This window comes from Lampris incognitus, chromosome 6 (genome assembly GCF_029633865.1).
Source record: "Lampris incognitus isolate fLamInc1 chromosome 6, fLamInc1.hap2, whole genome shotgun sequence".
Lineage (NCBI taxonomy): Eukaryota > Metazoa > Chordata > Actinopteri > Lampriformes > Lampridae > Lampris > Lampris incognitus.
The window spans coordinates 23003399-23030808 of NC_079216.1; the positions used below are offsets into that span (position 1 = coordinate 23003399).

General features: G+C 44.7%; 1 protein-coding gene across 2 annotated transcripts in view; it reads right to left on the reverse strand.

Moving 5' to 3' along the window:
* spon1b (spondin 1b) overlaps positions 1-19095 on the reverse strand; it is a 186086-nt gene extending 166991 nt beyond the window's left edge. For both annotated transcript variants that reach the window (XM_056281273.1, XM_056281272.1), the window contains exons 1-2: positions 18726-19095; positions 17958-18064 (exon numbers count right to left, since the gene is read on the reverse strand). In XM_056281273.1, coding sequence (XP_056137248.1) covers positions 17958-18064; positions 18726-18948 — 330 coding nt within the window. In that variant the 5' untranslated portion in view covers positions 18949-19095. The remainder of the gene's footprint in view (positions 1-17957; positions 18065-18725) is intronic.
* Between the last annotated feature and the right edge of the window lie 8315 nt (positions 19096-27410).

Below are 27410 nucleotides of genomic sequence, written 5' to 3' on the forward strand. Positions count from 1 at the left end.
TCAGAAGGGTATAAAAGCTGGTAGAATCTCTTGAATTCATCATTTGAGTCCCCTCGGGCCTAATGATATCCCAGATGATGTGCCAATTTTAGGAATCTGATGTGATGACATTAGTTGACACAATCTGTGGGCTAATAATTTACTGGCTTCAACCCCTTGTTCATAATAAGTGCTCCTAGACTTGGCAAGCTCAGTGACCTGATTGGTTAGTAACATATCAAGATCTGCTTGCAAAGTTAAACGCTCCTTATAAATGTCTGGAGATGGTGAGATGGCGTAAATGTCCTCCAATTGGGCAATACAGCATGTCAGCACAGATTCCCTATCCTTTTTAAGTTTATTCTCCTGTGCGGTGTAGGAGATAATTTCGCCTCTGACATAGGCTTTCAAAGTTTTGCAGAGTAGACGCAAATATATTTGGGGTTCTATTTGTAGCAGTAAAAAAGTCAATTTGGTCCAAGGCGAATTTGATACAAGTTTTCATTGCTACGCAATTGAGTGTTTAATCTCCAAGGTTTAATCTCTAAGGAGTGTTTAATCTCCAAGGCATGTTATCAACCGTTTGAAAGACTACTTCCATAACAACAGGGGCATGATCCAATACAATGATTGGGTTATATGAACACGAGGATGTAGAGTGGAGAAGTCTATCGTCTACAAGGAAATAGTCTATTTGCATAAAAGTGTGGTGAATCGGTGAGAAAAAAAGAATATGCTTTTCCAGATGGGTTAAAAATTCTTCAAGGATCCAAGACTGCAAATTCAGACATAAAGGATTGAGCAACTCTAGCTGAGGTTGAGAAAGTGTTAGTTTTAGTGGAGGATAGGTCTAACTGTGGGTCTAGCCAACAATTAAAGTCGCCACCTAAGATCAGCATGTGGGAGGACATATCGGGGAGTGTAGAGAAAAACGATTTAAAAAAAAAAATCACAATTGTCCCAGTTGGGAGCGTAAATGTTGATGAAAATTACACTCATATTGAACAGCTTACCGCTGACAATTACATTCCTACCACTGGGATCGGCAGTCACATCGGAACAGGTAAAAGGTACCGATTTGTGAAAGGAAATAGCCACCCCTCTTGCCCTACTCTGAAATGAGGAATGAAACACCTGGCCCAACCATCTACACCCAAGGCTCGAGTGTTGCTATACCTTGAGGTGAGTTTCTTGGAGAAAAATGATGGGAACTCTCAATTGGCGAAGATGGTGGAGTACCTTACTGCATTTAACAGGGTTGTTGATGCCTCTGCAGTTCCATGTAATGAAATTAAAGCCATTTTCCTCTGTTGGATGAGCTACACCAGGCTGAACCATGTCTTAAAAGAGAGAGGATGTGTAAAGAACAAGGCACAATATAAACTAAAGAACTTTGTCCATCATGGTAGTACAAATTTAAGATAAAAAAAACAAGCAACAAAACACAACAGACAAAAGAAGTTACATACAAACGAGGAAAATGCCCCTTCCCCCCAAACCTCCCTTGCCTAAGCATCTCCCCAACTGAGATACAAGTAAAACCCTGAATACAAAAAAGTTTAGAGTAAAGCATAATACCTCTTACTCTTTGCTACCTGAGACTTGTGACCACTGACCCAAAATAAACCAAAAGTGCATAAACTGGTCACTAATAGAGTCCAAGGAGAACCAACATTAGTCAAAAAAAAAAGAAAAGTCAATAGAATGGCTTAAGTGACAAAACTGCTACTGAACTATATGAGCAGCCAAATATTGGCATTCATGATGGCTTATATCAAAATAAAACTAGTGACTAAAGTAGAAAGCAATAATGTGAGTGAAGTATGTGCATTTCTGCATACTATCACATTATAGTAGAAAGTCAGCTATAAACTCACCAACATAGATTAGAAATGTAAAGAAAAGAAAGCGAAAGAAATAACCTTACAGTAACAATGAAAAAACAGGAAAAACCTCTTTCAGATATCAACAAACCCAGCAAAGCTAGCTTCACAAGCTAACCAGCCTGTTAACTAGCCCGCTACCAAGATCAGCTAACCAACCATTCTCTTGATGCCCTGCTATGCAACAGGCGTTTCCAGGTTGGTTTTTTTTTTTTACGGAGTCGGTTGCAACAGCGGGGTCCTCGAATCTGTGTGTGGAGCTGTCCGAAAGAGATGATCTCAGAACCGCAGGCTAGATGAGGCCATATTTCATGCGTGGGCAGGCGCGTAGCTGGCGCTCCACATCTTTTAAACCAGCCTGCTTCTTAGCCATGGCCTTAGTGTAATTCACTAATATTGAAACTCTCCTACCCTTGTAAAGGAGAGGGGATGCTTCTCTGGATCTCTTATGTATGTCATTTGTGAACATGAAAAAAATGCACCCTGATGACAAATGGTCAGGGAGGTTCTCCATCCCAGGTTGGCTACGCAGGGTGTGGTGGACCCAGTCAAGCACCAGCTTCTCATCCAGGCCGAGCACCTCCTGAAGCAGCTGGGCTACAAACTCCATCGGTTGTTGGCCCTCCGCTCCCTCCGGTACTCCCAGAAGATGAATGTTGTTCCTCCACATTCTGCTTTCCAGGTCCTCTCATCTGTTGTCCAGGTATACCATCCCCATCATTAATGAACCAACATTAACCTCTAGCTCACTCACAAATATGTGTGCTGCGATTTGTAACTCCACGCTCTAGTTCTGATAGGGCTACTCCGTGTGCCTCAAGCTTATTCTGTAAACTTTCAATAGATTTTTTTGAGCTCATCTTTAACCAATGACATTTCTGACCTAAGTGTAACGGGTAAACTGTGCTCATGTATTGGGGTGCATTTTGTGTGCTGGTATAGGCCTAAGTTGATGTGTACCCACCTCACAGCTTCTCACCCCTCTCTCTACCTAACAGACAGAATTGGTAGAATGGTGAACTGGAACAATAACAAATGTATTTAAACTTTGCGGATACAAGCAGCTGAAATGAGTTTGCTCTGTAGGGTGTCTGGGCTCAGCCTCAGAGATAGGGTGAGGAGCTCGGGCCTCGGAGGGAGCTCGGAGTAGACCAACTGCTCCTTCGCGTCGAAATGAGCCAGTTGAGGTGGTTCGGGCATCTGATCAGGATGCCTCCTGGGCGCCTTCCTTTGGATGTTTTCCGGGCACGACCAACTGGGAGGAGACCCCGGGGTAGACCCAGAACTCGCTGGAAGGACTACATGTCCAATCTGGCCTGGGAACACCTTGGGATCCCTAAGGAGGAGCTGGAGGGCATTGCTGGGGAGAGGGACGTCTGGAGTGCACTACTTAGCTTGCTGCTACCGCGACCCGATCCCGGAGAAGCGGCTGAAGATGGATGAATGAATGAATGAATGAATGAATGAATGAATTTAAACTTAAGCCAACAGTTTCCAGGGGGGGGATGAAAAAGAAACCTTCACTGTGTCTCTAAACACACTGATACAGTATAAACTCAAATCAATAACCGCACTCTTTTCTCACACCGGTGGAGTTTCTTTTAAGTGTCTGCTATTGAGAAAAAGGGTGAAGGCAGTTTAAGGCTGGGCTTCCAGAATGTAACCCCAATGCCCTGATTACCCCTGAAAACCAAACTATGAATGTCACATCAAACCCGGACTGCAACCTCACTTAATCTGCTCTTCTAGCAATAAAACAAAAATTCCACAACAATAGACTTCACCATGGTATTGCATGGTCATCATACATGCCGTTGCACAGTTCGTATAAAGTCCGTGTATTTCTGCTCATTTAAACCGTCAAGTTCCATTCCGCTGGATGAAGAACGACAGCGCAGCGCCTCGCCGCACGCCGAACAATAGCCGAAAACCTGGTTTTAAAGACGAATTCCTCATTAAGCCCAGTGCTAAAGTGGGCGAAGCCAGGTGGCAGGGAATACTCACAGGAGGGAGGTAGGAGAAAAGGGAGGGAGAAACGTCCAAACTTGCCGGACAGGTTCGCTGATGATGCCGTTCCTACTGCAGCACGGTCCGTTCACCTCACACACGGCCGCCGTCGTCCATTTCCTTGAGTCTCGAAAGCCTACCCGAAGTCGCACAACTCCGTTTTGCAGCCAATAACCTTTTGGTTACGTTATCACAATAAAAAAAAACAGCTTCTCCTCCACACTCAAACTTTCACCGTCTTCCTTAGTTAGCCGCCATGTTCTTCTCCCCGTTCATGTTCTTCTTCTCCATGTTCTTTCTACGCCATATTCTTCTTCTCCCAGAAGTCCCGCCCTCTGCCGCCGTTCTTCTCCTTCGAATAGGCCCACAGTTCCTGACGGTCACTGATCGGCCAATGAAGTGCCCACCCATCACCAGAGGCAATTAAACCCTATACAAGCCAGTCAGTCAGTCCCATGTGGCTCGCCACATAAAATTGTTGGAGAGAGAATCTATTTTACCGAAAATATCGGGTTTGAGAGAGCCCATCATGGACTGTAACAACTCTGCAGCCAGTGTTGCAGTGGGGTCCACATTAGCTGCAACAACCGGTTGGCGAGGATGGATCAGGAGAGGGCACAGGCGTATTGCGGCCCACTCTTGTGGACTCCGTTTTTGGCGAAGTAGATGTCATCGTACATTTAAACTGCTCAAATCCGACTCGAATTGCCAAGAGGTCTCTCCAGACGTACAGTCAAATTAAAATATGTAAAATATTGCAAGGTTAAATAAATATATAAATTCGGTCACTGACTCAGGAACGATAAACGCGGCTTGCATGATTGGTTTCCAACAGCCCCCCATGTGTTTTTAATTCGAGATGTTTTAAAGTCTCCGTTTCATTGGGTTTTGATATTGGTCTCGTTTCATTGGACCAAGACGAGGCATTTGACAGGGTTGAACACCTCTACCTCTGGTAGACTATGGAGTGTTTTGGCTTCAGCCCGGGTTTTATTGCCATGATCAAGGATTTGTACCAGAATATTGAGAGTGTACTGAAGATAAATGGAGATTTGAGTGCCCCTTTTAAAGTAAACAGGCATTCATCGGGGCTGCTCGCTCTCAGGAATGTTATTTGCTATTTCTATTGAACCATTATTGTACAAAATTAGGAATTGTATTGAGGGACTGTCTTTACCAAACTGTGATACAAAACTGGCTTTGTCAACTTATGCAGATGATGTAGTAGTCCTTGTCAAAAATCAAGCAGATGTTGAAAAACCATATAAAGGTTGTTAATGAAATTGGGGTGATTTCTGCTGCAAAGGTTAATTGGGGGGGGGGGTATTAGCAGTTGGAAATAGAAGTGATGGTTTTCTAAGCCTTCCAAGGAATGTATCATGGAAAAGAGATGGTTTTAAATATCTTGGAGTCTTCCTTGGTAATGAGTTAATGGTCAGGAAAAATTGGGGGGGGGGGGGTGTACTAGGAAAAACTGAGGAGAGACTGAAAAAATGGAGATGGATATATCTTCAGATGCAAACTAAATGGGAAGACTTATACAGTGTGGAGGCAAAAATTAAGTGTTAATGATGATGTTCAACCTGTATGGAGAGTATCGTTTAAACCATTCTTTGGTGAATCTTACACGGGGCTACTGCTGTGGAAGCTTTTCTATCTGTGATTAATCCTGCAGTGTCCAATACATGTCTGTTTTGTGGAAACGTGGAAACAATTTTTCACTGTTCTATGGAATGCAGCAGAATTAAAGCTTTGTTTGATGTATTGGGGGTTTAGTTCCAGTTTTGTTTTTTTGTTTTTTTTGGATGAAAGGTGGTTGAACACAGCATTTGTTTTGGAGGCAGGTTACAGAAGACTGAATATGACAAAGTGGAAACTTCTAAACCTCATAATAGGAGAAGCAAAAAATGTCCATATACTTCAGCAGAGGGGTTGAAACAGAAGGAAGGGTAGGACAGGATGTGATCCCTTTGTTTGTTTCTTTGGTGAGATCCAGAGCCTGGGTTGATTTCAGGTTTTATAAAGCGACGAGGAATTTGGATGTTTTCCTTCAACAGTGGTGCTACAGTGATGTGATTTGTTCTGTGGTGGATGATGAGTTGTTTTAATAATGTTTTTGGATGAAATTCATAAAATCAAGCGGTGGGTGGATTGTAAGAGATGTGTACACTGTTAATATGGACTGTCTCTGAGTCAGGGAATTAATTCAATGAATCCTTTATGATCACTATGTGATTTATTTTAAATAAAGTGGAATTTTAAAATAAAAATCTCTCTCTCTTTGTCTCTGTCTCTCTCTCGCTCTCTCACTCTCTCTCTCGTTCCCTCTCTCTCTCATTTCTCATCTCTCATGAAACTGGGCTCTGCATTTGCTTAGCGGGGACTCTCACCAAGTCCCCGCAAAAGCAAATGCAGAGCCCAGTTAAACACACATGAAGAGAGGAAGAAAACAAAGGTCTCTCCAGAAAGTCAACAGTTGAGAAGATATTAGTTTGGTTACAGAGCACTTTTGCATGTGTGTCTCTCTGTGAATGCATGTGTGTGTGTATTTGTGTGCAACTGTGAAGATGCCTGCCTGTGTGTGTCTTTGTATACTGGTGTACATGAGTCCATTGTAGAATATTTAAATGCAAAGACATTATACAACAATACATACAATTAAAATCTCGGAGACTAGACCACAAAGGAACTTCTGACAAAGACGCAGAGACATCTGTCTCTGTCTCTGTGAAATGTCCCATCAACAAATGAAGACGAGCTTCTTTTGGAAAGTAGCGGAATTGTCTCGGCTCAGTCGAGATTTTAACTTGAGCCCTCCATCAATCAACACGATGCTGTCACTTCCAGAATATCTGCAACCATCTCCAATAGTGTTTATATTACATCTTGTATCTGATGCACCTAGTTTAGAAAACAGTGTTAGCAGTGCTAATAAATATTAAATACTACAGTTTTCATCATATTTTTAACAAACTTAGATGAAATGTAAAAAAAAAAAATTGGAAAGTACATAATGCTAATCACTGGTATGTAAACCTTCAGATAAAGTCTTTTCAGGAAGAAAAAATTCAAATAACTGGGGTGATTATATATATATATATATATATATATATATATATATATATATATATAAAATGTGTGTATGTGCATGTCATGCAGACCAGCGTCATTGTTCCACCGCACTCCAAGAAAAATAAAACGAATTGTTGCGCTTCACTCCGTTTCTGTCCTGTCATTTTCTATCTACATTGCATTACATTACAGTCATTTAGCCAACGCTTTTATCCAAAGCGACTTACAATAAGTGCATTTAACGTAGGAAATCAGGAGAACTACTAGTCATCAGAGGTCATAAGGGCATCTTCTCTCTAAGCAAGCATCTAAGAGCAAAACCAGTGCTAAAGTAAAAGCACAAGAAAGAGATTTTTTTTAAATGAGTGAATACAATAAGTGCTAAGAAAAAGTAACAGGGTAGTAGTTGTTGAAGAGGTGAGCTTTGAACCTGCGCGGAAAGATGGGCAGCGACTCCGCTGTCCTGACATCAGTGGGGAGTTCATTCCACCACTGTGGGGCCAGGACAGAAAAGAGGCGTGACCGGGTCGATCGGCAGCAAGGGTCTCTGTGCGACGGGGCAACCAGGCGTCCCGAGGCAGCAGAGGCCTCTGAGCGACGGGGCAACCAGGCGTCCCAAGGCAGCAGAGCGAAGTGGTCAGGCGGGGGTGTATGGCTTGACTATGGCCTGGAGATAGGAAGGAGCTGTTCCTTTCACTGCCCTGTAGGCTAGCACCAGAGTCTTAAACTGGATGCGAGCAGCTACTGGGAGCCAGTGTAGGGACATGAGAAGGGGAGTTGTGTGGGAGAACTTAGGGCGGTTGAACACCAGACGAGCCGCAGCTTTCTGAACAAGCTCCAGAGGTCTGATGGCCAATGCAGGGGCGCCAGCAAGGAGGGAGTTGCCGTAGTCCAGCCAAGAGATGACCAGAGCCTGGATGAATACCTGTGCCATCTCATCGGTGAGGAATGGGCGAATCCTCCTGATACCTCCTATCTCAATGTCTTTCTAGGAATGCTGTGACATCATCATGGGTGTGGACGCCTAGGTAACAACAGCTCTGTCTGTCACCATCTAGTGTGCTCTGGTGTGGGGCCAAGTAACTCACACAAATAGTATGCACTACAACGAAGACATGCAACATCTGTGTGTGTGTGTGTGTGTGTGTGCATGTGTGTGTGCGTGTGTGTGGGATTGATTGATTGATTGAGAGCGAAAGAGGCAGTCAATGCAACACACACACACACACACACACACACACACACACATATATATATATATATATATATATATATGCTGTTAAGCCCACTGAGGCAAATTTGTGATATTGGGCTATACAAATAAAATTGATTTTGATTTATAGCAGTGAATTCGGGGGGTGGGGGCAGTGTGGGAGACCGTCGCCACAGCCGGGGCGCGAACCCGTGTCTCCCACTCCGCAAGCGACAACGTTAGCCAGTCGACTAAAAGGTCCGACCCGTTGGGTCTACTTATCCACAGTCTCGTGAATTCGGTTCATGTTGTGCTTTTCCGCCACTGGCGCCCACGACAAGGCAGATGAAGGTAAGATTGCTCTTTTACTTACGACTGCGGGTCCACAAGCCATCGATGTGTACGACACGTTCATATTTGCTTCAGAGGACGACAGGAACAGATTTGATGTGGTGTTGCGGCAGTTTGATGCCCACTGTTCGCCAAAAAAAAACGAGGCTTATGAACGCTGTGTGTTCCGTTGCCGTGTGCAGCTGCAAGGGGAGAAGTTTGACGTGTTCCCAACGGATTTAAAATTGAAAGCGCAAACGCGCAATTTTGCTGACCTGACTTCATCTATGATAAGGGATCAAATTGTTTATGGGATAAACGACCAAAAAAATAAATAAAATAAAATCAGCACTTGTTGAGGGAGGTTGAGCTCACTTTGGATGGTGCAATTCGGATGTCAGGCAAGCGAATTAGCCCAGTTTCACGTGAAGACATTCAGGACAAACACTCTTCAATCGTCCTTGGACATGGAAAGCGCCTCTGTCGATGTGATTAATAAAGACACAAGAGAGCGTCCCGCGAACAAATCTTCAGCGGAGCGCAGCGAAAAGCTCTTTGATGGCAGGAGATGTGGCCACGTCATCAGGCTCAAAAGTGTCCAGCTTATGACAAAATATGTCTGAAATGCAATGGGAAAAGTCATTCTGCAAGGATGTGTGTTGCAAAAGGAAAGACGGTGAGGCGCAATATTAACGTTGTGGAAGAAGCTGATTGTTCTGAGTTTTTTGTTGGCACAGTGACAACTGAGCTGAATACACCTACAGTTAATGCAGTGACAGGTGTTAACTGGGTGGCATCTTTGGAAGTAAATGGTGCTCCTCTCTTCTTAAAACTGGACGTGGGTGCTAAAGCCAATTTAATTAACATTGTGGACTTTGATAGTCTGGGCTGGAGACCCACTGTAGCAAAGACTGAAATTGCTTTGAAAGCATACAATGAACAGGCGATTCAAATATGCACCTGCAAACTCACTGTCAAGGTGAAAGACAAATGCAAATCACTCCCATTTATTATTGTTCCAGAGAATCATGATTCATTGCTCGGAGACAAAGCTTGTGAGGACCTAGGCCTGGTTAAACGTGTGTATGTTCTAACGTACCCAAGCAGTATTTCTGAGGAGATTCTTAGCCAATATGACAATGTCTTTACTGGATTCGGTACCTTGCCATTTGTTCACTCAATTACACTCACTGATAATGCACGACCTGTGGTTCATGCCCCAAGATGGGTTCCTGTTCCCCAGTGTGACGGCCTCAAAAAGGAGTTGGAAAGAATGGTCGCTTGGGGGTGATAAAGAAAACCGATGAGCAAACTGACTGGGTCAATTCAATAGTGTGCGTGAGAAAAAACAGTGGTGAGCTGCGTATATGCATGGACCCAAAAGATCTCAATGCCTGTGTAACGACCCTCACTTGTGCAGGTGTTCGTGATAGAGATTCAGACCAGGGGTTCCTAACAGTGGCTTTTATTGCCTGCATTCACAAATAAAACAACAATCCATGAGATTTCTGCTGCAACGCGACTGCATACAAGTCTCCAGCGGAAATGGTCTAGCTCTAAGGTACGGATAGCGCAAATGCCCAAAATGTGTCAAAGCGAAAGTAAATAGACAAACAGTCGCGCAGCCTCATATTTAACCTTAGTGAATGCGGTACAACATCCGGGGTTTACACAAACCATCAAAAAGCATTGGATTACAATAACATGTTAAAATACAAATTTTGGGAGAATTCACTTTATCTGAGTGAGGTCATTTTCAACTCTGTTACACCTGCATCAAATGGGAACATTTCCAAATTCCAAAATGTGAAGAAATAGACAGTGAAATGGCTGGTGCTCATTATTTCTCTAAACTGGATGCATCAAATGGGTTCTGGCAAGTGAAACTGGATGAGCCAAGTGTAAAACTTTGTACATTCAATACTTCTTTTGGGAGATACTCCTTCCAGAGACTACTCTTTGGGATTGTTTCGGCTCCAGAATTGTTCCATAAGGCAATGGAGCGCATCATCGAGGGCTTGGAGGGGGTCTGAGTCTATGTGGATGATTTGGTGTTTTGGGGCTCTACAATACAGGACCACAATCAGAGACCTGAACAGTTGCTGCAACGAGTACAGCAACATGGCCTTAAACTCAATGGGCAAAAGTATCAGTTTGGTGTGAGGGACCTGACATTTCTTGGTGATGAGTTATCGCCAAGTGGTGTTCAGCCTGATGAGTCAAAAGTTCAGACAATCAAAGCCATGCCAACACCAACTGCCAAAAAAGGCCTTCAGCAGGTGCTTGGAATGGTAAACTGTCTTGGGAAGTTTATCCCTAACTTAAAAGGCAGAACAGCACACTTGCAAAAGCTCCTTCAGGCCAAGACTTACTTGGACTTACATTGGTTTTCTTTATCACCCCCAAAGCGACCATTCTTTCCAACTCCTTTTTGAGGCCGTCATGCAGGGGAACAGGAACCCGTCTTGGGGCATGACCCACAGGTCGTGCATTATCAGTGAGTGTCATTGAGGGAACAAATGGCAAGGTCCTGAATCCAGTAAAGACATTGTCATATCAGCTAACAATCTCCTCAGAAATACTGCTTAGGTCCGTTAGAGCATACACACACTTAAACAGCCCAGATCCTCGCATGCTTTGTCTCCAAGCAATGAATCATGATCCTCTGGAACAGTAATAAATGGGAGTGATTTGCATTTGTCTTTCACCTTGACAGTGAGTTTGCAGGTGTCATGTGTTTGAATAGCCTGTCCATTGTATGCTTTCAAAGCAATTTCAGTCTTTGCTACAGTGGGTCTCCAGCACCCATACCATGCATTACAAAAGAGCGGCTACAATTTTAAGCTCAAGTACAACCCACCATTAAATACTGACTGTTGACAAATCAACAAACGTAGCAGAAAATGAACCATCACCTGGTACAACCCACCCTACAGTGACACTGTGGCCACAAACATTGATAAGCAGTTTCCTGAACTTTTGGATAAGTGCTTTACCCCGGACCATCAGCTGAGGAAGACATTCAATAGGAACACCGACAAAATGAGTTACAGCTGCATGCCTAACATTCAACAAGTAATATCGTCCCACAACACAAGAATCATCATCATCAAATCAATGACCCCTTCATCACAGCCGGACTCCCCCAACTGCAACTGTCGTGTGAACGACTCATGCCCCTCGAGGGAAAATGCCAGACGAAATGAGCTATCTACCAAGCTACGGTGACGAGAGAGGACAACGGTAAAATAGAGACATACGTTGGTCTAACAGAGGGAACATTCAAAAAGGTTTAATGCACACACATGTAGCTTTAGAAACAACCGTTTAAAGAATGTAACAACTTCAAGCCATTATATTTGGTCACTGGCGGACAGAAACATTAATTATTCAACCACCTGGAAAATCCTCTCAAAGAACAAAACACATTTAACCAGTAGTACAATGTGCAATCTGTGTCTAATTGAAAAATATTTTATCATTTGCAAACCAGAAATGTCCACATTGAATAACAGAAATTCACTGGCCAGCAGTTGCACACACAGATATTATAAATAAATAAATTATAAATAAATCATGCCAATAGACAAATTCCCCCCACCCCCCCTTTGGACTGTTAATGATCATGTGTTTTTGAAATTTTGAATGTTGCACCTCTCCATTTCCCATTGGATGTTGTACACATGATAATAATAATAAAATTAAACTTTTATAGCGCTTTTCTAATACTCAAAGTCGCTTTACAATAAACGGGGTGAAACAAGACGACAGATAAACATAACACAGACATACAGGGGTGGATGGGAAGGGGGGCTACGAGAGGGAGAAGCGGCAGCCACACACGACCCCAGCAGTACTCTCCCACTTGGAAAGATACAAAAGGGAAAGAAAAACAAACATCATAAATCACATTTTCTTTGCAACCCTGAATAGGTACCTGTTGGTAGTTATTCAACCAATCAACAATGAATTATGTCAGATTTGCACACCTTGCCAAGTGCTATGAGATGATTGGTTGAGTAAGTACAAGCAGGGCTACCTATGCAGGGTTACAATGAAAGTCTGCAGGACAGGGGGTCCTTGAGGACTGGGTTGGGAAACACTGCATTAGACTATTACCACAGAAAACAGCAATAGTAAATCTAGAGAAGTCCTAGTTTACAGCTCAGTGTAAAGAAGCCAACCTCGCAACCACTAAAAGCAAATGTGTTTTCCCGTGAAGTGAAACAATAGAATTCACATTCCTTCCTCTGTCCAATTCATTTGATCGTTATTAAAGCATTTTATAATTCCATATATAATGTATTTTCAAGGGAAACGTTTTTCTCAGCATTCCTGATCAAACTCCTTATCTCATTCTGTGACGACCCCTCTCCATGTGAAACTCCGTGAGCTTGCACCCCAGGGTGACAAGTTAGTTGTCCAGGGCTTTCAAAGGAGCAAAAACCCCATTTGTTGGGCATCACAGAGTAGGCTTGATAATCTGAGACAAATTTACTATGGGGACGTTTCTATGTGGTCATGTGACCTACCCAGTGACCCTGGATCCTTGGTCTTGCCTGTATTCTATCAAAGTACTACAAATCACTCCAGTCCACTTCCATTGTCCGTTAATGTAGCACAATGTAGGGTATTTTTCTTTTTCTTTTATCAAAACTTCAAATCTCTAATCCAATCTAGCATAACGAACATGACATGATTACACCATTTTCTTAAGGTTTCCAGAAAATTCCAGAAAATGATGAGGCTTGTTGAATTAATGAAACATTCAAGTTTCAGCCAATCAGCATGATGCAATTGGGGCTCAGTTTCCTCGTGCTTATCCATCATCCCCAGGGACATGTAACTGCTGCAGAATCGTGTTTAACATGATTAGGCCACATGTCAGATCACCATGGTTTTAACCATGCATACATTTTGCACGTTTAACCCCCTGTGTGCTTATGTAATAAGCTATGTATGTGTAAACTGTGACTTAGGCACAGCACTTTAAACTGATTGGGCTTGTTTATAGCTAAACTCTGGAACTCTGGATAATCTGTGTAGAAAAAATAAAAAAGATAATATCTCATGTGTGCTCATCTCTCCCCTTATCCAAACAAGCTCCACTTGTCTCCATGGGCAATAACATGTCGCTGGCCTAGATAAATATGACCCGTGTCCCATGCCGACCCAAGGCGGGAGAGGAAGGCTGGGAAAAAAAAACACACACACTCACACACACTGTCAGACACTCACAAACATGCACATGCAAATTACATGTATGCAGAAACACATGTGAACATATACATGCATGTCCACACACACTGTATTCACTCAGTGGTTTTGTACTACAAGCCCATGGACAGACATGTTGGCCATGAAAATGAATCCATACTCAACGGCATACAGGAATGCACGGGCAAACACACACACACACACACACACACACACACACACACACACACACACACACACACACACACACACACATTCTGCAAGGTCTGCAGCACACTGACAAAAGCCTGACAACTGCTCAGTGTAAAGAGGACCAAAAGCACATTATTGACTTTGAAACAAACAAGCAAACAAACACAAAAGCAGCAGCAATCAGTGACTGTAATAAATTGATATGGAAAAAGTTTTGTGTGCCCTTTTTTGTGAACCAGCAGGCGGGCACATTCCAGGCTAGATGCCAGAAACAACGGCGTAGCAGAAAGTGGGAAGAGAAAAGTGCCGTACTGGGAGCCACTGCCATCTCTCTTCATGTGGCTCATCTTCCACTGCCCAGTAACAGTCATGCAAAACTGCATAATGTAGTATGTTCTGTGAACACACTGTGGAGAACACTTGTGAATACGACTTGACATAACTATCGCAATGTAAACCTCCATCATATGAATTTGAGTTTGATGGCTTGTGGTCGGTCATTCAGATAAAATCCCCCCGATCACTCTCACTGGCATTCATGATATATATTCATGATATATATTTGTGACATATATTCATAACATACATATTCATGACATGTTATGACATACATATTGCTGAAATATTCCTGATATATATATAGTCATGACATACATATTCATGATACATATCCATGATATATATATATATATATATATATATATATATATATATATATATATATATATCCATGATGTATACTCATGACATATATTCATGATGTATATTCATGATAATATTAATGATATATATTAATGTATATGCATGATATAGTCATAATATATACTGATGATAACAGCGGTCCCTCTCACAGGCCTGCTGATACAGCCTGGGTTATTTGATAAAAGAGATGAATAGTTTCATTCTTAAATGGATAACGATTATTGAATGTTTCAAATAATCTGTAGAGAAGCTGAATGTGAACATATCTGGCCATAACGTTTGTGTGATACATGTTGCTAGAAAACTGTAGGTATCTCCTACGTCTCCAAGTAGTGAACATTTAACGAACTAAAAGAAAAGTATTTAATTGTCACTCATATAAATATTTTAAACATTTTACAACGTATTGGTAATGAATAGATTTGACCCCAGAGGGTTTGTTCATTTTCCACACAGCCATCTCTATATCACTTATGTCACCTCAATATCACATATGTCACCTCTCTATCACATATATATCACCTCTATATCACATATATCATATATCACATATCACCTCTATATCACATATAGTATTATACATTACATATATATCACATATATCACCTCTCTATCACATATGTCATATATCACATATATCACCTCTGTATCACAGTGCCAAAGTAGTGTCCAAGCTGGAAGATGGGGGGTTTCTGATGGATTTGTCAATATATATAAAAAGATGACACTGCCAGTTCACGGCTTTAATTTTACCGGAGCTCAGACAGCCTTGTCCAGCCAACACTTTTCAGGCTCTGCATGCTGCTTGCAGACCGAGTTGGTGTACTTTGTGCAGAGAAGGCTAACTGAGAGGTACAGAGTTGCTGATGTATGTTCAGTCCTGTTTCGGTTGAATTCTACAATTTGCGGAACCTGGAGAGCTCAAGCTGATCCCAGTAAGAAGACAGTGCCACATGGTTATACTATACTATATAGTATAAAAAGGTTATTTCAATGAAAAAGAACCCAATTCTGTCTGACTTTAATCTTTCGACTTCTTGGTTAACACATCACAGACACCCTCACAACTGCATCCTCAAGAAGGCACAGCTGAGACTGTATTTTCTGAGGCGTCTCAAGAGTTTTGCTATGAGTACCAAAACTCTTAAGAACTTCTATGGCAGTACCATGGAGAGGGTCTTGACAGGCTGTATGTATCATAGTGTGGTTTGGCAGCCTGACTGCTCGGGACTGCAGGCTGCTGCAAAGGACTGTAATGACAGCAGCAAAAATCACTGGTGTGGAACTACCACAACTTCATAATATTTACACCACTCGCTGCTAAATGAAAGCCTAAAACATCATAAAAGACACCAGCCACCCCGCTTATTTTCTGTTCTCACTCCTTCAATCTAAATAACATTACCAGAGCATTAAATCACATACCACCCAGCTCAGTAACAGTTTCCACAGGCAGTCCGGCTGCCGAACAGCTGACCCACCCATATGCACCTTACATTGTTGTTCTATCGTGTAGTGTTTATTCTGTATAATGTATGAATTGTGTACATATTCTATGTTTTTTCCCCCTTTTTCTCTCCAGTTGTACCTGGCCAATTAACCAACTGTTCCGAGCTGTTCCGGTTGCTGCGCCACCTCCTCTGCTGATCCAGGGAGGGCTGCAGACTACCACATGCCTCCTCCAATACATGTGGAGTCGCCAGCTTCTTCTTTTCACCTGACAGTGAGGAGTTTCACCAGGGGCATGTAGCGTGTGGGAGGATCATGCTATTCCCCCCAGTTCCCCCCCTCCCCTGAACAGGCACCCCAACTGACCAGAGGAGGCGCTAGTGCAGCGACCAGGACACATACCCACATCCGGCTTCCCACCCACAGACACGGCCAATTGTGTCTGTAGGGACGCCCGACCAAGCCGGAGATAACACAGGGATTTGATCCTGTGTCGGTAGGCAACGGAATAGAGTGCTACACTACCCGGATGCCCCGGCTTTCTTTCTTTCTTTCTTTTGGGATAGTGTGTCCTTGGGTCCCTGGCATTAAGGCAGACAGAGTCACACCATAAGAGTTTCACTGTATTCTAAATACATGTAACAATAAAGCTGAACTTGAACTTGATATATACAGAAATATTTAGTTCCTAACTTTTGCCTTTTTTCCTGTTTATTTTCTATCGTTACAATCTTTTTTCCATGTCTGACATTTTTTGTCATTTACCGTGTGACTTAAATATGTTATTGCTTTATTATGTTAGCTTTGAAACTCAAGCTGTAGGCCTAGAAACCGAATTGGTTTGAGATACAGCAGTAGAAGTGGTCAAACACTGAGTTAATGCAACACATTAGAGGCTGAAATGCAGCAGAAGGGGGAAACAGTGTATTGTATTAAGTGAAATGAATGAATGAATGAACAGAGGAATGAAGGAGGGAGTGGATAAGGCTGTCCGCTCCGATGTTTACCCGTTTCAGTGTCAAAATGTAAGTTATGTATCTGTTTGAACAGACCTAAATCAGATTACTCTATACACGGAGTACGTGTACGGTTAAGACCCTCACCCCGAACAGGCAGAGAGCCGACAGAGCGATGCTCAGGTTCAGTACATTTTTATTTGATGGTCAGTCAGACAAGGCCTGAAGGGCACTGTTCTCAACAAACAGGACTGTTTGGCTCAAAGGGACACTAACCACACTAATCACAAATCTCACTTTCCTCCTCACTGCCCTCTTGGCGATACTGGGAACATAAGGGCTGCCTCCCAGTCCCGTCAGCCATGGGTCTGCTTAGAATCAGCTGGTGGAAACTCAGCTAGAGATGTGTTCCTGTTTACACTGAGTGGGAGGTAATTGAGGAAGTGTGTCTGTCTCCTCAGGAGCACTCTACCTCTCTGTGGGAGCTGTGTGACTACTGAACACAACAGTCTCTCTCTCTCTCTCTCTCTCTCTCTCTCTCTCTCTCTCTCTCTCTCTCTCTCTCTCTCTCTCTCTCTCTCTCTCTCTCAAAATCGCCCCTACTGTCTCTTCCGCTCCCTCTTTTGCTGCAGGAAGTATCTGTTATTCATTCAGAAGCATGCCATGTCTACTTCACCCTGGAAGAACTCAGCAGAAGAAGGGAACCAGTTTCTACTCCACCCCCCCCTCCCCTTCCCCTCCCAGAACAAAACAACCATGCCGTCTAGCTTCATCCAGGAGCACAGAGTAGCATCTGTTAGCAAAACCTCCCCTCCGCTCCTTATCAAAAGACTACAGGGAGCGTGGACTCTCGTGTGTAATAAGGCATCTCAGTGACTGCATCACTGCAGCCTTTTCCCAGAACATCGGTGCACACTGGCTATGCCGTGATTTCTTGTTCTTAAAACCTGCTTATCTGCAGTTGTGAGTGATCCTTACATGGAACTGGCCGGTGTAGTGGTCGTCTGCGGTGCCGTCTCGACCCTCCTTAAGGGCGATAAGAGTGAAGCCTCTGAAGTAAGAAGGGCTGGATGCCAGAAGGGTGACTGTATGGGAGAGAAAGCAACAGAATGTTAGTGTCATAGTGCCATACACTCACACGAACTTGACTTACTAAGCATTAGATATTATGGTAAAAGGGGGGGGGCTAAGTTTTGTGATAAAAGCAAAGATTCATATGGCAGTATTAATTTTGGACAGGGACTTCACAATTGACTGAATCATCTTGGTTGGGCCTGAATCTCGCCGTGTGTCCACTTTGACCGAATGATGAGTAGAGGATAAGGAAGGAGCTTATAACTAAGAGAGTACAGAACATAACCAGTGAGTATTCAAGCCCGGACCCCGTGTGGGGATCTCACAGAAAGAGTTATAAAAGAGAGGAAGAGAGACACGGGAGGCAGTAAGAGATGAGGAACGAAACGTATCAATGTGTAACAGTGCGGCTTGTAGGTCGCGTCCCCCTGCAGTTTTCCTCTGCTCCATATGAGGTAAAATAAAATGCACATTGATAGTTTAGCCTGTTTCAGTAGTCACACATAGACAGTTTTCCGGAAAAGGAAAACATAAATAAAAAGTTGAACACATACAACATCCAGCAAGCACCCTTACAGTCACGTGCATTTTGCAACTTGGTAGACAGTAGCGCAAAGTTTACGCACTCGTTGCGCCGAACAGATTTGGCGAAAGGAAGCGTCTGTGGCCTACCTCTGTAGGTCCTGTCCGGCTGGTAGAAGTCCGGGTCGCCCTCCACCCTGAGTCTAAACTCGTGGTACCCGTCCTTGCGGGTCCCCTGCGTTTGCGCCCGGAGGATTCGTCCGCAGTACCCGTCCGACCTGCCCGCGGACGGCTCTTCCATGAAGGCGACAGCGCTGCAGACAAAGCTGGAGACAAAATACTGCAAAAGCAGTAAATGCAAATAAATCCCCATACTGGGAGCCCGTGGAGGTGCCCAGTAGTTCGATCCAAGGCTCCGGAGAAGATACGGTGGACAATTCAACTTCCTAAAGCGAACCGAGGAGATTCCCACAATGTCAGGCGACGCTACTGACGACCAACGACGAAGCCGCGCAGCGCCGAGGAGCGTTCCGGACTTGTGGTGAACTGAACGTAGGCACCGGGCAAACGGTGCGTGCGTGCGTGTGTGTGTGCGTGTGTGCGCGCGGATGTTAGTGTGTGTGTGCGCGCGCGTGGTTCGGCCAATAACGAAGTGCGGTTAGACGCCGCGGGTTTCCATGACGTGACGCGAGGGAAGAAGATCTAAATTGTAGGCTGTGGACTTAAATGGCGAAAGGAAGGAGAGCTGCCGGGGAGCTCATACCGGCCACAACTCATGTGCGCATCTCTCACACACACACTTTTCCTTAACGGCGAGCAATAACGCCTGCCTGCCTGCCCAGTGAAATGAATAAATCCAAACAGCCCTCGGTAAAAGTACATTGGGCTTTCTAGTGCCATTGATATAATAACGCACAGGCTTTGCAGTTGGTGAAATAGCGCCTTGTGTACCCATACTACTGTTCACCAGCACAGAATCTATGTCAGCCAGCAGATGTCACGAGTGCATCTTTGCATATGTCATAGTCTCTTGCGCCCATAACTCTTACCATGCACGAGAGAGGATGTTGACTTGTAGAAGAAGGGGCATGTGGACTTGTAGAAGAAGGTGCACTGCATGGCCTGTGGAGGGCGATAGCAAGAGGGAAACACTGACTTGTGAATAGCTTATGAAAGGAACAAGTTGAAGACAGGAGATACCATGTGCTCATGTGCACACAGTCTATGTGAATGTCCAAATTAATCTAATTAAGAATGGGTTGTTTTTATGTGTTAACATTGGCTCGGACCTAAACACGCCATGTAGACGGGTGTTGGACAGGCTGTCTGTATGTATGTAGACCCACATGCATGATCCTGCAGACCCACGTGCATGATCCTGTAGACCCACATGCATGTTCCTGCAGGCCCATATGCATGATCCTGCTGACAAGCGTGGGTGTGCTAAAACCTGTGATGCATTAACTAAACTCAAAACAGTTGGTGAAGGCGGAGATGGTGAAACGCAACATCAGCCTTGACGCATCTGTGTTATGCAACCCATCTGGAGTGACTCCGAACTATAAACTGTCTGATGGATGCCTCACGTCTTGAGTGTACCCTTGACCCAGTTCTGCAAATAAAGCAAAACCACAACGAGGGAAAACACACTAACCATGCAAAGTTCCCGTATGACGTCCTGCAAGGAAGCGGACTAGTCAGCTGCAGCAGCCTGCTGCTCCTCTGCAAGATACTGGTCTACGTTACTCTGCAGGCATTCTACTTCAAGTCAAATTCTCACAAATTTTTAAGACAAACCAAATCGGATGTCTGAATTTTCTTAAAATGAACAAGGTTGGTTTGTTTTTAAATCTGATTTATGCTACATTCACAAGAAAATCCGGTAAACGGGCGGTTGGCAAAACGGAAAAACCACAAACTGCCCGACGGAACGGCAGGACAGTGGAAAAAAAATAAAAAAAATACATGGGTTGCTATGGTGATATTGTATTGTTTGCAGGAAAAAAAATAATTGTACAAACGTGCTTTGGGTTTGTTTTATTTAATTATATACAGTAATTCTGTCAATTCACGTACCTAATAAAACTAATCTGCCATTGATGTTCTGCAGAACCTCCAGTTATAAATTCCACCGTGGGAGACGGCAAAAAGCTGAAATATTTAAACTTCGGACAGCAGCGCCCTCTGCCGTTGCCGTCCTAATTTGCCGGTGTCATCTGATTTTTGCCGTCCTGCTCTCATCCACAATAACCAGGGCCGTTGCTCAACATTTTGAAGCCCTAACCGACACCTTACAGTGCCCCCCCCACACCAAACCACTGTCATCATCCACCCATCCATTATCCAAGCCGCTTATCCGAAGTCGGGTGGCAAGATGCTGAAGTACTCATTGGGTGGCAGGCGGGGAGACACCCTGGACAGGCCGCCAGTCCATCACAGGGCCAACACACGTGTGTATATACACACACACACCCGCACACACACACACCCGCACACACACACACCTAGGGACCATTTAGTATGGCGATTCACCTGACCTACATGTCTTTGGACTGTGAGAGGAAACCGGAGCATCCGGAGGAAACCCACGCAGACATGGGGAGAACATGCCAACTCCACACAAAGGACGACCTGGAATGACCCCCAAGGTTTTGTAAATAATTGCGATGGAGGCTTTATTTAGCTTTTGTCGGTTTTAATGAATCACCGTCAGGCAGCACACCAACACTCATGTACCTTCCGCCGCAACTTCCCCAAGGTCAGCCCCTACATTTTTCTGTTTAACGTATATCACACAGTATACGCGCAAGAGCATTTGTTTTCTGCCCTTACTAGCACATAGACGTGATTGATAGCTTGGCAGATAGCTAAACAGGTTCCTTAATAAACACCCGGGAGACAGCAGGTAAGGTTGGGATGTTTACTGTCAGAAGCACTGTGAAACGGTACAAAATTACAGTTTGTAATGTGTTTGACTCTTCCTTTCACATCAACAAACACTGAGTCATTAATTTTTATGCACAACACAAATACACCTCAACATGTGCTGGGATTATCATTGATTAGCACTACAGCTAACTAACGATTAGCATTAATGCTAACTTAATATTGGAAATCACGTACACAACCTCTTTTATTTTGCTCCATGATACTGCACACATCCAATTTCCACCCACAATGCCTTCGTCCCGATTGCCCCGGGCCGAAGCAGCCTTTGATGGCTCAGGGTCTGTGTGCAGCCTGTATCCACCAAAGCCTTATATATACCCCATTGCATACCCACCAGCATGCTATATTTCCCATCTGGACCGGGCAAGGGGGTTGACAGGCTAAGAACCCAGACCACCTGTCCCATATCCATTAAAGTGCACTCCTCCCACCATTGGCCCAGTTTCCCACACCACCAGCCCTCCTGGCCCACCGTTCAAGGTGCCCACTCTGGGTCCGGGAAGGCAGAGGCTGAAGGTTTTTATATTCCAGGACAGTTCATCTGATGGCATGGTAGTCCCCCTGGTAGGACAACGGAAGGCTGTGCGTGGCAGCTTGCACCTCCCCGGTGAGCAGGGAGACTGCATGCATAGCCCATTCCTTCTCTGACCACCCTCACACTGACGCTGTCCTCTCAAATATGTCAAGGAACGCCACAGGGTCATCAGTGGCTGTCATCTTGGAGAGGGTGGTCTGGGGCCAATGAGAGGGTGAAGCAGCCAGATCCCCCCTGTGGGCAGCCAGAGAGGAGCGCAGCAGCTCCCTCAGGAGAGCCCAGTCTTCGGCCTGCTGAGTGACCATTCTCTGTAGGGCTTGGGTCTGGTTGTGAATGGTCTCTATTTGCTGGTGCTATATCAAGGCCTGGCCCTCCTGGAGGTCAGCAATCTGGTTTAGGGGTCATCCTAGCAGAGATTCTGTCTGCTGACCTCCTTCCACCCAAGCACCCATACAGGCTACCACTGTTACAAGTCTGTTGTCACTGGAGAGTTCTGGATGGAAATAATGACACAATTTAGGTGGAAGCACAGGATTTTTATTTGATAATGTTTCTCTCTCTCACTCTACATGGGCGGTGCAGTCTGGTACTGGAGCCACAGCCTGGCTCTCTCCTTCCAGAGTGGTGTGTGGCTCCTTTCTCTGTTTCTGCCATTCTGTGTTCCCGTTGTTTCTGCATCAGTGTCAGTCCAGGACACAGCTTCATTGCAGTATATAAGCATAGTCTGTTAATTAGGCCCGCCTGAGGCTGATCGCTTATCAGCCTCCCTACTAACAGAAATGTCTGCTCTTTTGTGAACCACTGCTCCCTCTCTCCACTTCCAGCTGACGCTAAATCACACACCCCCACCACACATCCAACCATCCATTATCCAAGCCGCTTATCCTAATCAGGGTCGCAGGATGCTGGAGCCTATCCCAGCAGTCATTGGGCGGCAGGCAGGGAGACACCCTGGACAGGCCGCCAGGTCATCACAGGGCCCACACACCCACCCACACACACACACCCACCCACACACACACACACACACACACACACACACACGCGCGCGCGCGCGCAGGGACAATTTAATATGGCCGAGTCACCTGACCTACATGTCTTTGAACTGTGGGAGGAAACTGGAGCCCCCGGAGGAAACCCACGCAGACACAGGCAGAACATGCAAACTCCACACAGAGGATGACCTGGGATGACCCCCAAGGTTGGACTACCCAAGGGCTCGAACCCAGGACCTTCTTGCTGTGAGGCGACCGCGCTAACCACTGCGCCATCATGCAGCCCCCACACATACATTTAACATGCATTTGACACATAACGGTAAGACTTATGACTGCATTTATAAAGGTATACAAGAAAGGGAGCAACACTTGAGCAAAGAGCAAACAAGTGGTGTTAATTCCCGATATATCAACTGATCGTTCAACAAGAGAAAAAGACTCAGTCATGGAAATTATTAATGCAATGAAGATTATGATCAAAGTCACTAAAATGGCATGGTCAGGAATGCAAAAAACAAATTGAGAATTTACTGGTCAATCAATCGCCACTGATAAGTGGACATAAGACAGAGCCAAGTCAGTAACAACATCAACACTGACAGATGTACAAGCGATCAATACCCAATAATAACTTTAGCAAGAGGAAACAAATCCACCGTGCTTATGACAGAACTGGTAAATTCATGTGAGATTAGATGTGGAGGGACTAGGAATTGAGCCGGGAACCTCCTGCTTGCAAGTCTTCAGCACTAAAAGTGCAGGAAAAGCCCCTTCCACCCCACCCCACCCCCTGCTCCCTTTGACAGAAGAATAGGCAGTGGAATAAAGCTTACAGCAGAAACAATAGTTGTGCTGCCCTAAATATTCTGGTGTTGCCCCTGAGCAGACTCACATCCATTTTGGTGCATGTATTATCACATTTCTTAAACCGCCAAATATAATTTTGGAACTAATTGACCACTTCCTGTGGAAATGAAACTTCAAGGACAAACAGGGACTCCCACATAACATTTTCACTATGGCCCTATAAATAAAGTTGTACAGATGCATGCATGTGCACACATTCACACAATTGCGTGTGGGCACATGTGCACGCACGCATGCACACACGCACATGCACGCACGCACGCACGCACGCACGCACACACACACACACACACACACACACACACACACACACTGTAACTTATAGAGTTTTAAACCCACCATTCTTAATTCTCTGATGTGCAGACTTTCTCATATGTATGTTAATGAATCGCTGCCTCAGCAAAACATCCACTAACAAGCAAGGGAGTTAAAAGTCCAGGAGCTCTGAGTGAACATCCCAGCAGACTCTCTTTCAAGGCAAGTTTCTCCTTTCTAGATCTTTCCGACATTTTTGGAGACAGGCTTTCTGATTTCTACAGTCAGCATTTGCAAAAAAAACCCAAAAAAAACAAACAAAAACAGGTTTTGTTCATGTTACCATCCCAAGGCAATACATATGTGTTTATATATGTGCATAATTTCCAAAGTGGATGATCCAGGATAAGCACATTGTCAGTTTCTCATTGATTAAAGCGAGAAAGTTTTAGCAAAACTTTGCTGAAGCTAAATTAATTTTAGTGTCATGGTTATCCCTTGGAAAGAAAATAAAGCTTTGTTATTTCACACAGGCACATTAACGTCCATAAATAGTGAAGAACAGTCATTAACATTTTGACATCTGATGATATAGCTGCATAGTATAGCATAGCCATCAATATAGTCTCAAACAAATATTCTTAAACTTAATTTCATAAAGGTACTGGAAATGTTATGGTCAAAAATAAATGTTGTGGGGGTGCTGGTGAGCAGTAACATGTGAAGATGTGTTTATATTGGGCTCCTGATCAGGATGAACTTTTCATTAATATTATAACTTTTTAGATCAACCACTGATAAATTAGATTTAATACAAACGATACCAAACCACCAGTACACCGGACTCACAACTCTACTCATATATCAACCATTTAGAAGATGCGATGGGCAAAAACAAATCCAGCAGTGACCAGGCCGCTAAAGCCTCGAGCTCTGTGAAGGCCCCTGGACAAGGAGTTTACAGATTTATCTGGGGTGATGGCTACCATCTTGGCATGGATAGATTCATACACACAGGATCTGAATGCAAAAATAGACTCTATAAAGGATGATATAGTGAAACAAGAGACCTGTCTGAAATATGCGGAGGACGGCCTGAATACATACTCAGACAAGACGACGAGTTGTTGCCTCAAGTGAAGGAGTTCAAGTATCTCAGGGTCTTGTTCATGAGTGAGGGTAGGATGGAGCGGGAGATTGACAAGCGGGTTGGTGCAGCATCAGAAGTAATGTGGACATTGTACTGGACCGTTGTGATGACGAGGGAGCTGAGCCGGAAGGCAAAGCTTTCAATTTACCAGTCAATCTTTGTTCCAACCCTCACCTATGGTCATGAGCTTTCGGTAGTGACGAAAGGGGGAGATCGCGGCTGAAATGAGTTTCCTCCATAGGGTGTCTGGGCTCAGCCTTAGAGATAGGGTCAGAGGAGCTCGGTCATCCGAAGAAAGCTCAGAGTAGAGCCGCCGCTCCTTCGTGTCAAAAGGAGCCAGTTGAGGTTGTTCGGGCATCTGATTAGGATGCCTCATGGGCACCTTCCTTTGGAGGTTTTACCGGGCATGGCCAACTGGGAGGAGACTCCGGGGTAGACCCAAAACTCGCTGGAGGGACTACATGTCCAATCTGGCCTGAGAACGCCTTGGGATCCCCCAGGAGGAGCTGGAGGGTGTTGCTGGGGAGAGGGACATCTGGAGAGCCCTGCTTAGCTTGCTGCCACCGCGACCCGACCCCAGAGAAGCAGCTGATAATGAGATGAGATGAGAGAATAGACAAGACAACAAATATGGAGGAGAACGTTGGTCAGCTAAAATCTGAAGTCGCTATGCTACACCAGAAGGTAGATGATCTGGAGAGATGACAACGCCAGTGTAATGCGCGCATTGTTGGGATAAAAGAGGGATTCAACAGTGGAGGCCAGCAGACTATTATTACTATCGCTAAACTACTGCAGGAGTTACTAAACCTCAGCTTCACCCTGACCCTAGACCAGGATCACCCAGAGAAGGAGAACCCCCCAGGATCCTCGTGGCAAAGTTTCACTATTTCTCAGAGAGAGAGGAGGTTTTCCACAAAGCTGCCTGCCCGTTCAGCTCCGTTGACCCTGCACGGCAAGAGAGTGAGCAGCTTCCCGGATTACACCACGGCGGTGGCGAAAAAGAGAGCTGCCTTCCCCGAAGCTAAGCAGCTCCTCCGGAGCTGCCAGGGCATCACGTTTGGGATCCAGTTCCCAGCAGTGCTTCGTATTACTTCATCGTCCGGCCAAGAAAAGCGGTTCGAAGACCCATCTAAGGCGATGGATTACATCAGGAAGAATCTAAAGCCTCAGGACAATGTACAGTAAGATGTTGACAAACTCGAACATATCTGCGGCTAGCTGGTATTAGCGGCTAATTGATATTAGCGGCTAAGTGCCAACAACTAGCGGAAGTATCTAGCTAATGCAATAACGTAATCACCCTGAAAGCTGAGCACCAGCTACTTTTTCTATGCTAAACCACTCTATGTGCGGCGCCAATAAAACACTGGAATTAATTGCATGCCATATTAGCCAAATAGGTAGCCTGCGTATTATTAACATAAGTATACAGCCATTCTTACATTAATGGATTCAGGAACACTTTGTCATTTCACCTCATGTACTTCCGCACTTGAAGCAAAATGAAATGCCGTTTCCCCCAGCCCACAACAGTGCAACATACAGACAAAAACACAGTCAAGAACTACAAGAACACACATATTCAAACTAACACAAATATCCAAACCAATTTAAAAAAAACAAAAAAATCACCGTCCAAGGGAACAAACGCCAGCTAGGATGACTGTCACAGAGCCGCCAGTCTGCATGAGCTAGCAGTTAGCCTAGCCTGCCCCGATTACGCATCCTGTCAAACCACCCTCTGTGTTTCCTCCTCAGGCGCAGCTCCAGACAGGGGCCGTGGTCCCTGTGGCAACTGGATGAAGCAGACCAAGCCCACCCAGCCAATCCAGCGCCAGCTCTCCCAGCCAGACACCTTCCACACGATGACATCAAAAACACCAGTCAACCCCAGGTGATGCCGCCGCCCTCGGTGTTATCGGAACTGCCGGTCTGCATGGGCTAGCAGTTAGCTTAGCCTGCCCCGCTTCCGCATCCTGTCAGACCACCCTCGGTGTTACCTCCTAGGGTGCAGCTCCAGGCAAAGTCGCGGGCCCTGGGCCCAAGGCGCAGCAGACCAAGCTCTCGCAGCCGATCCA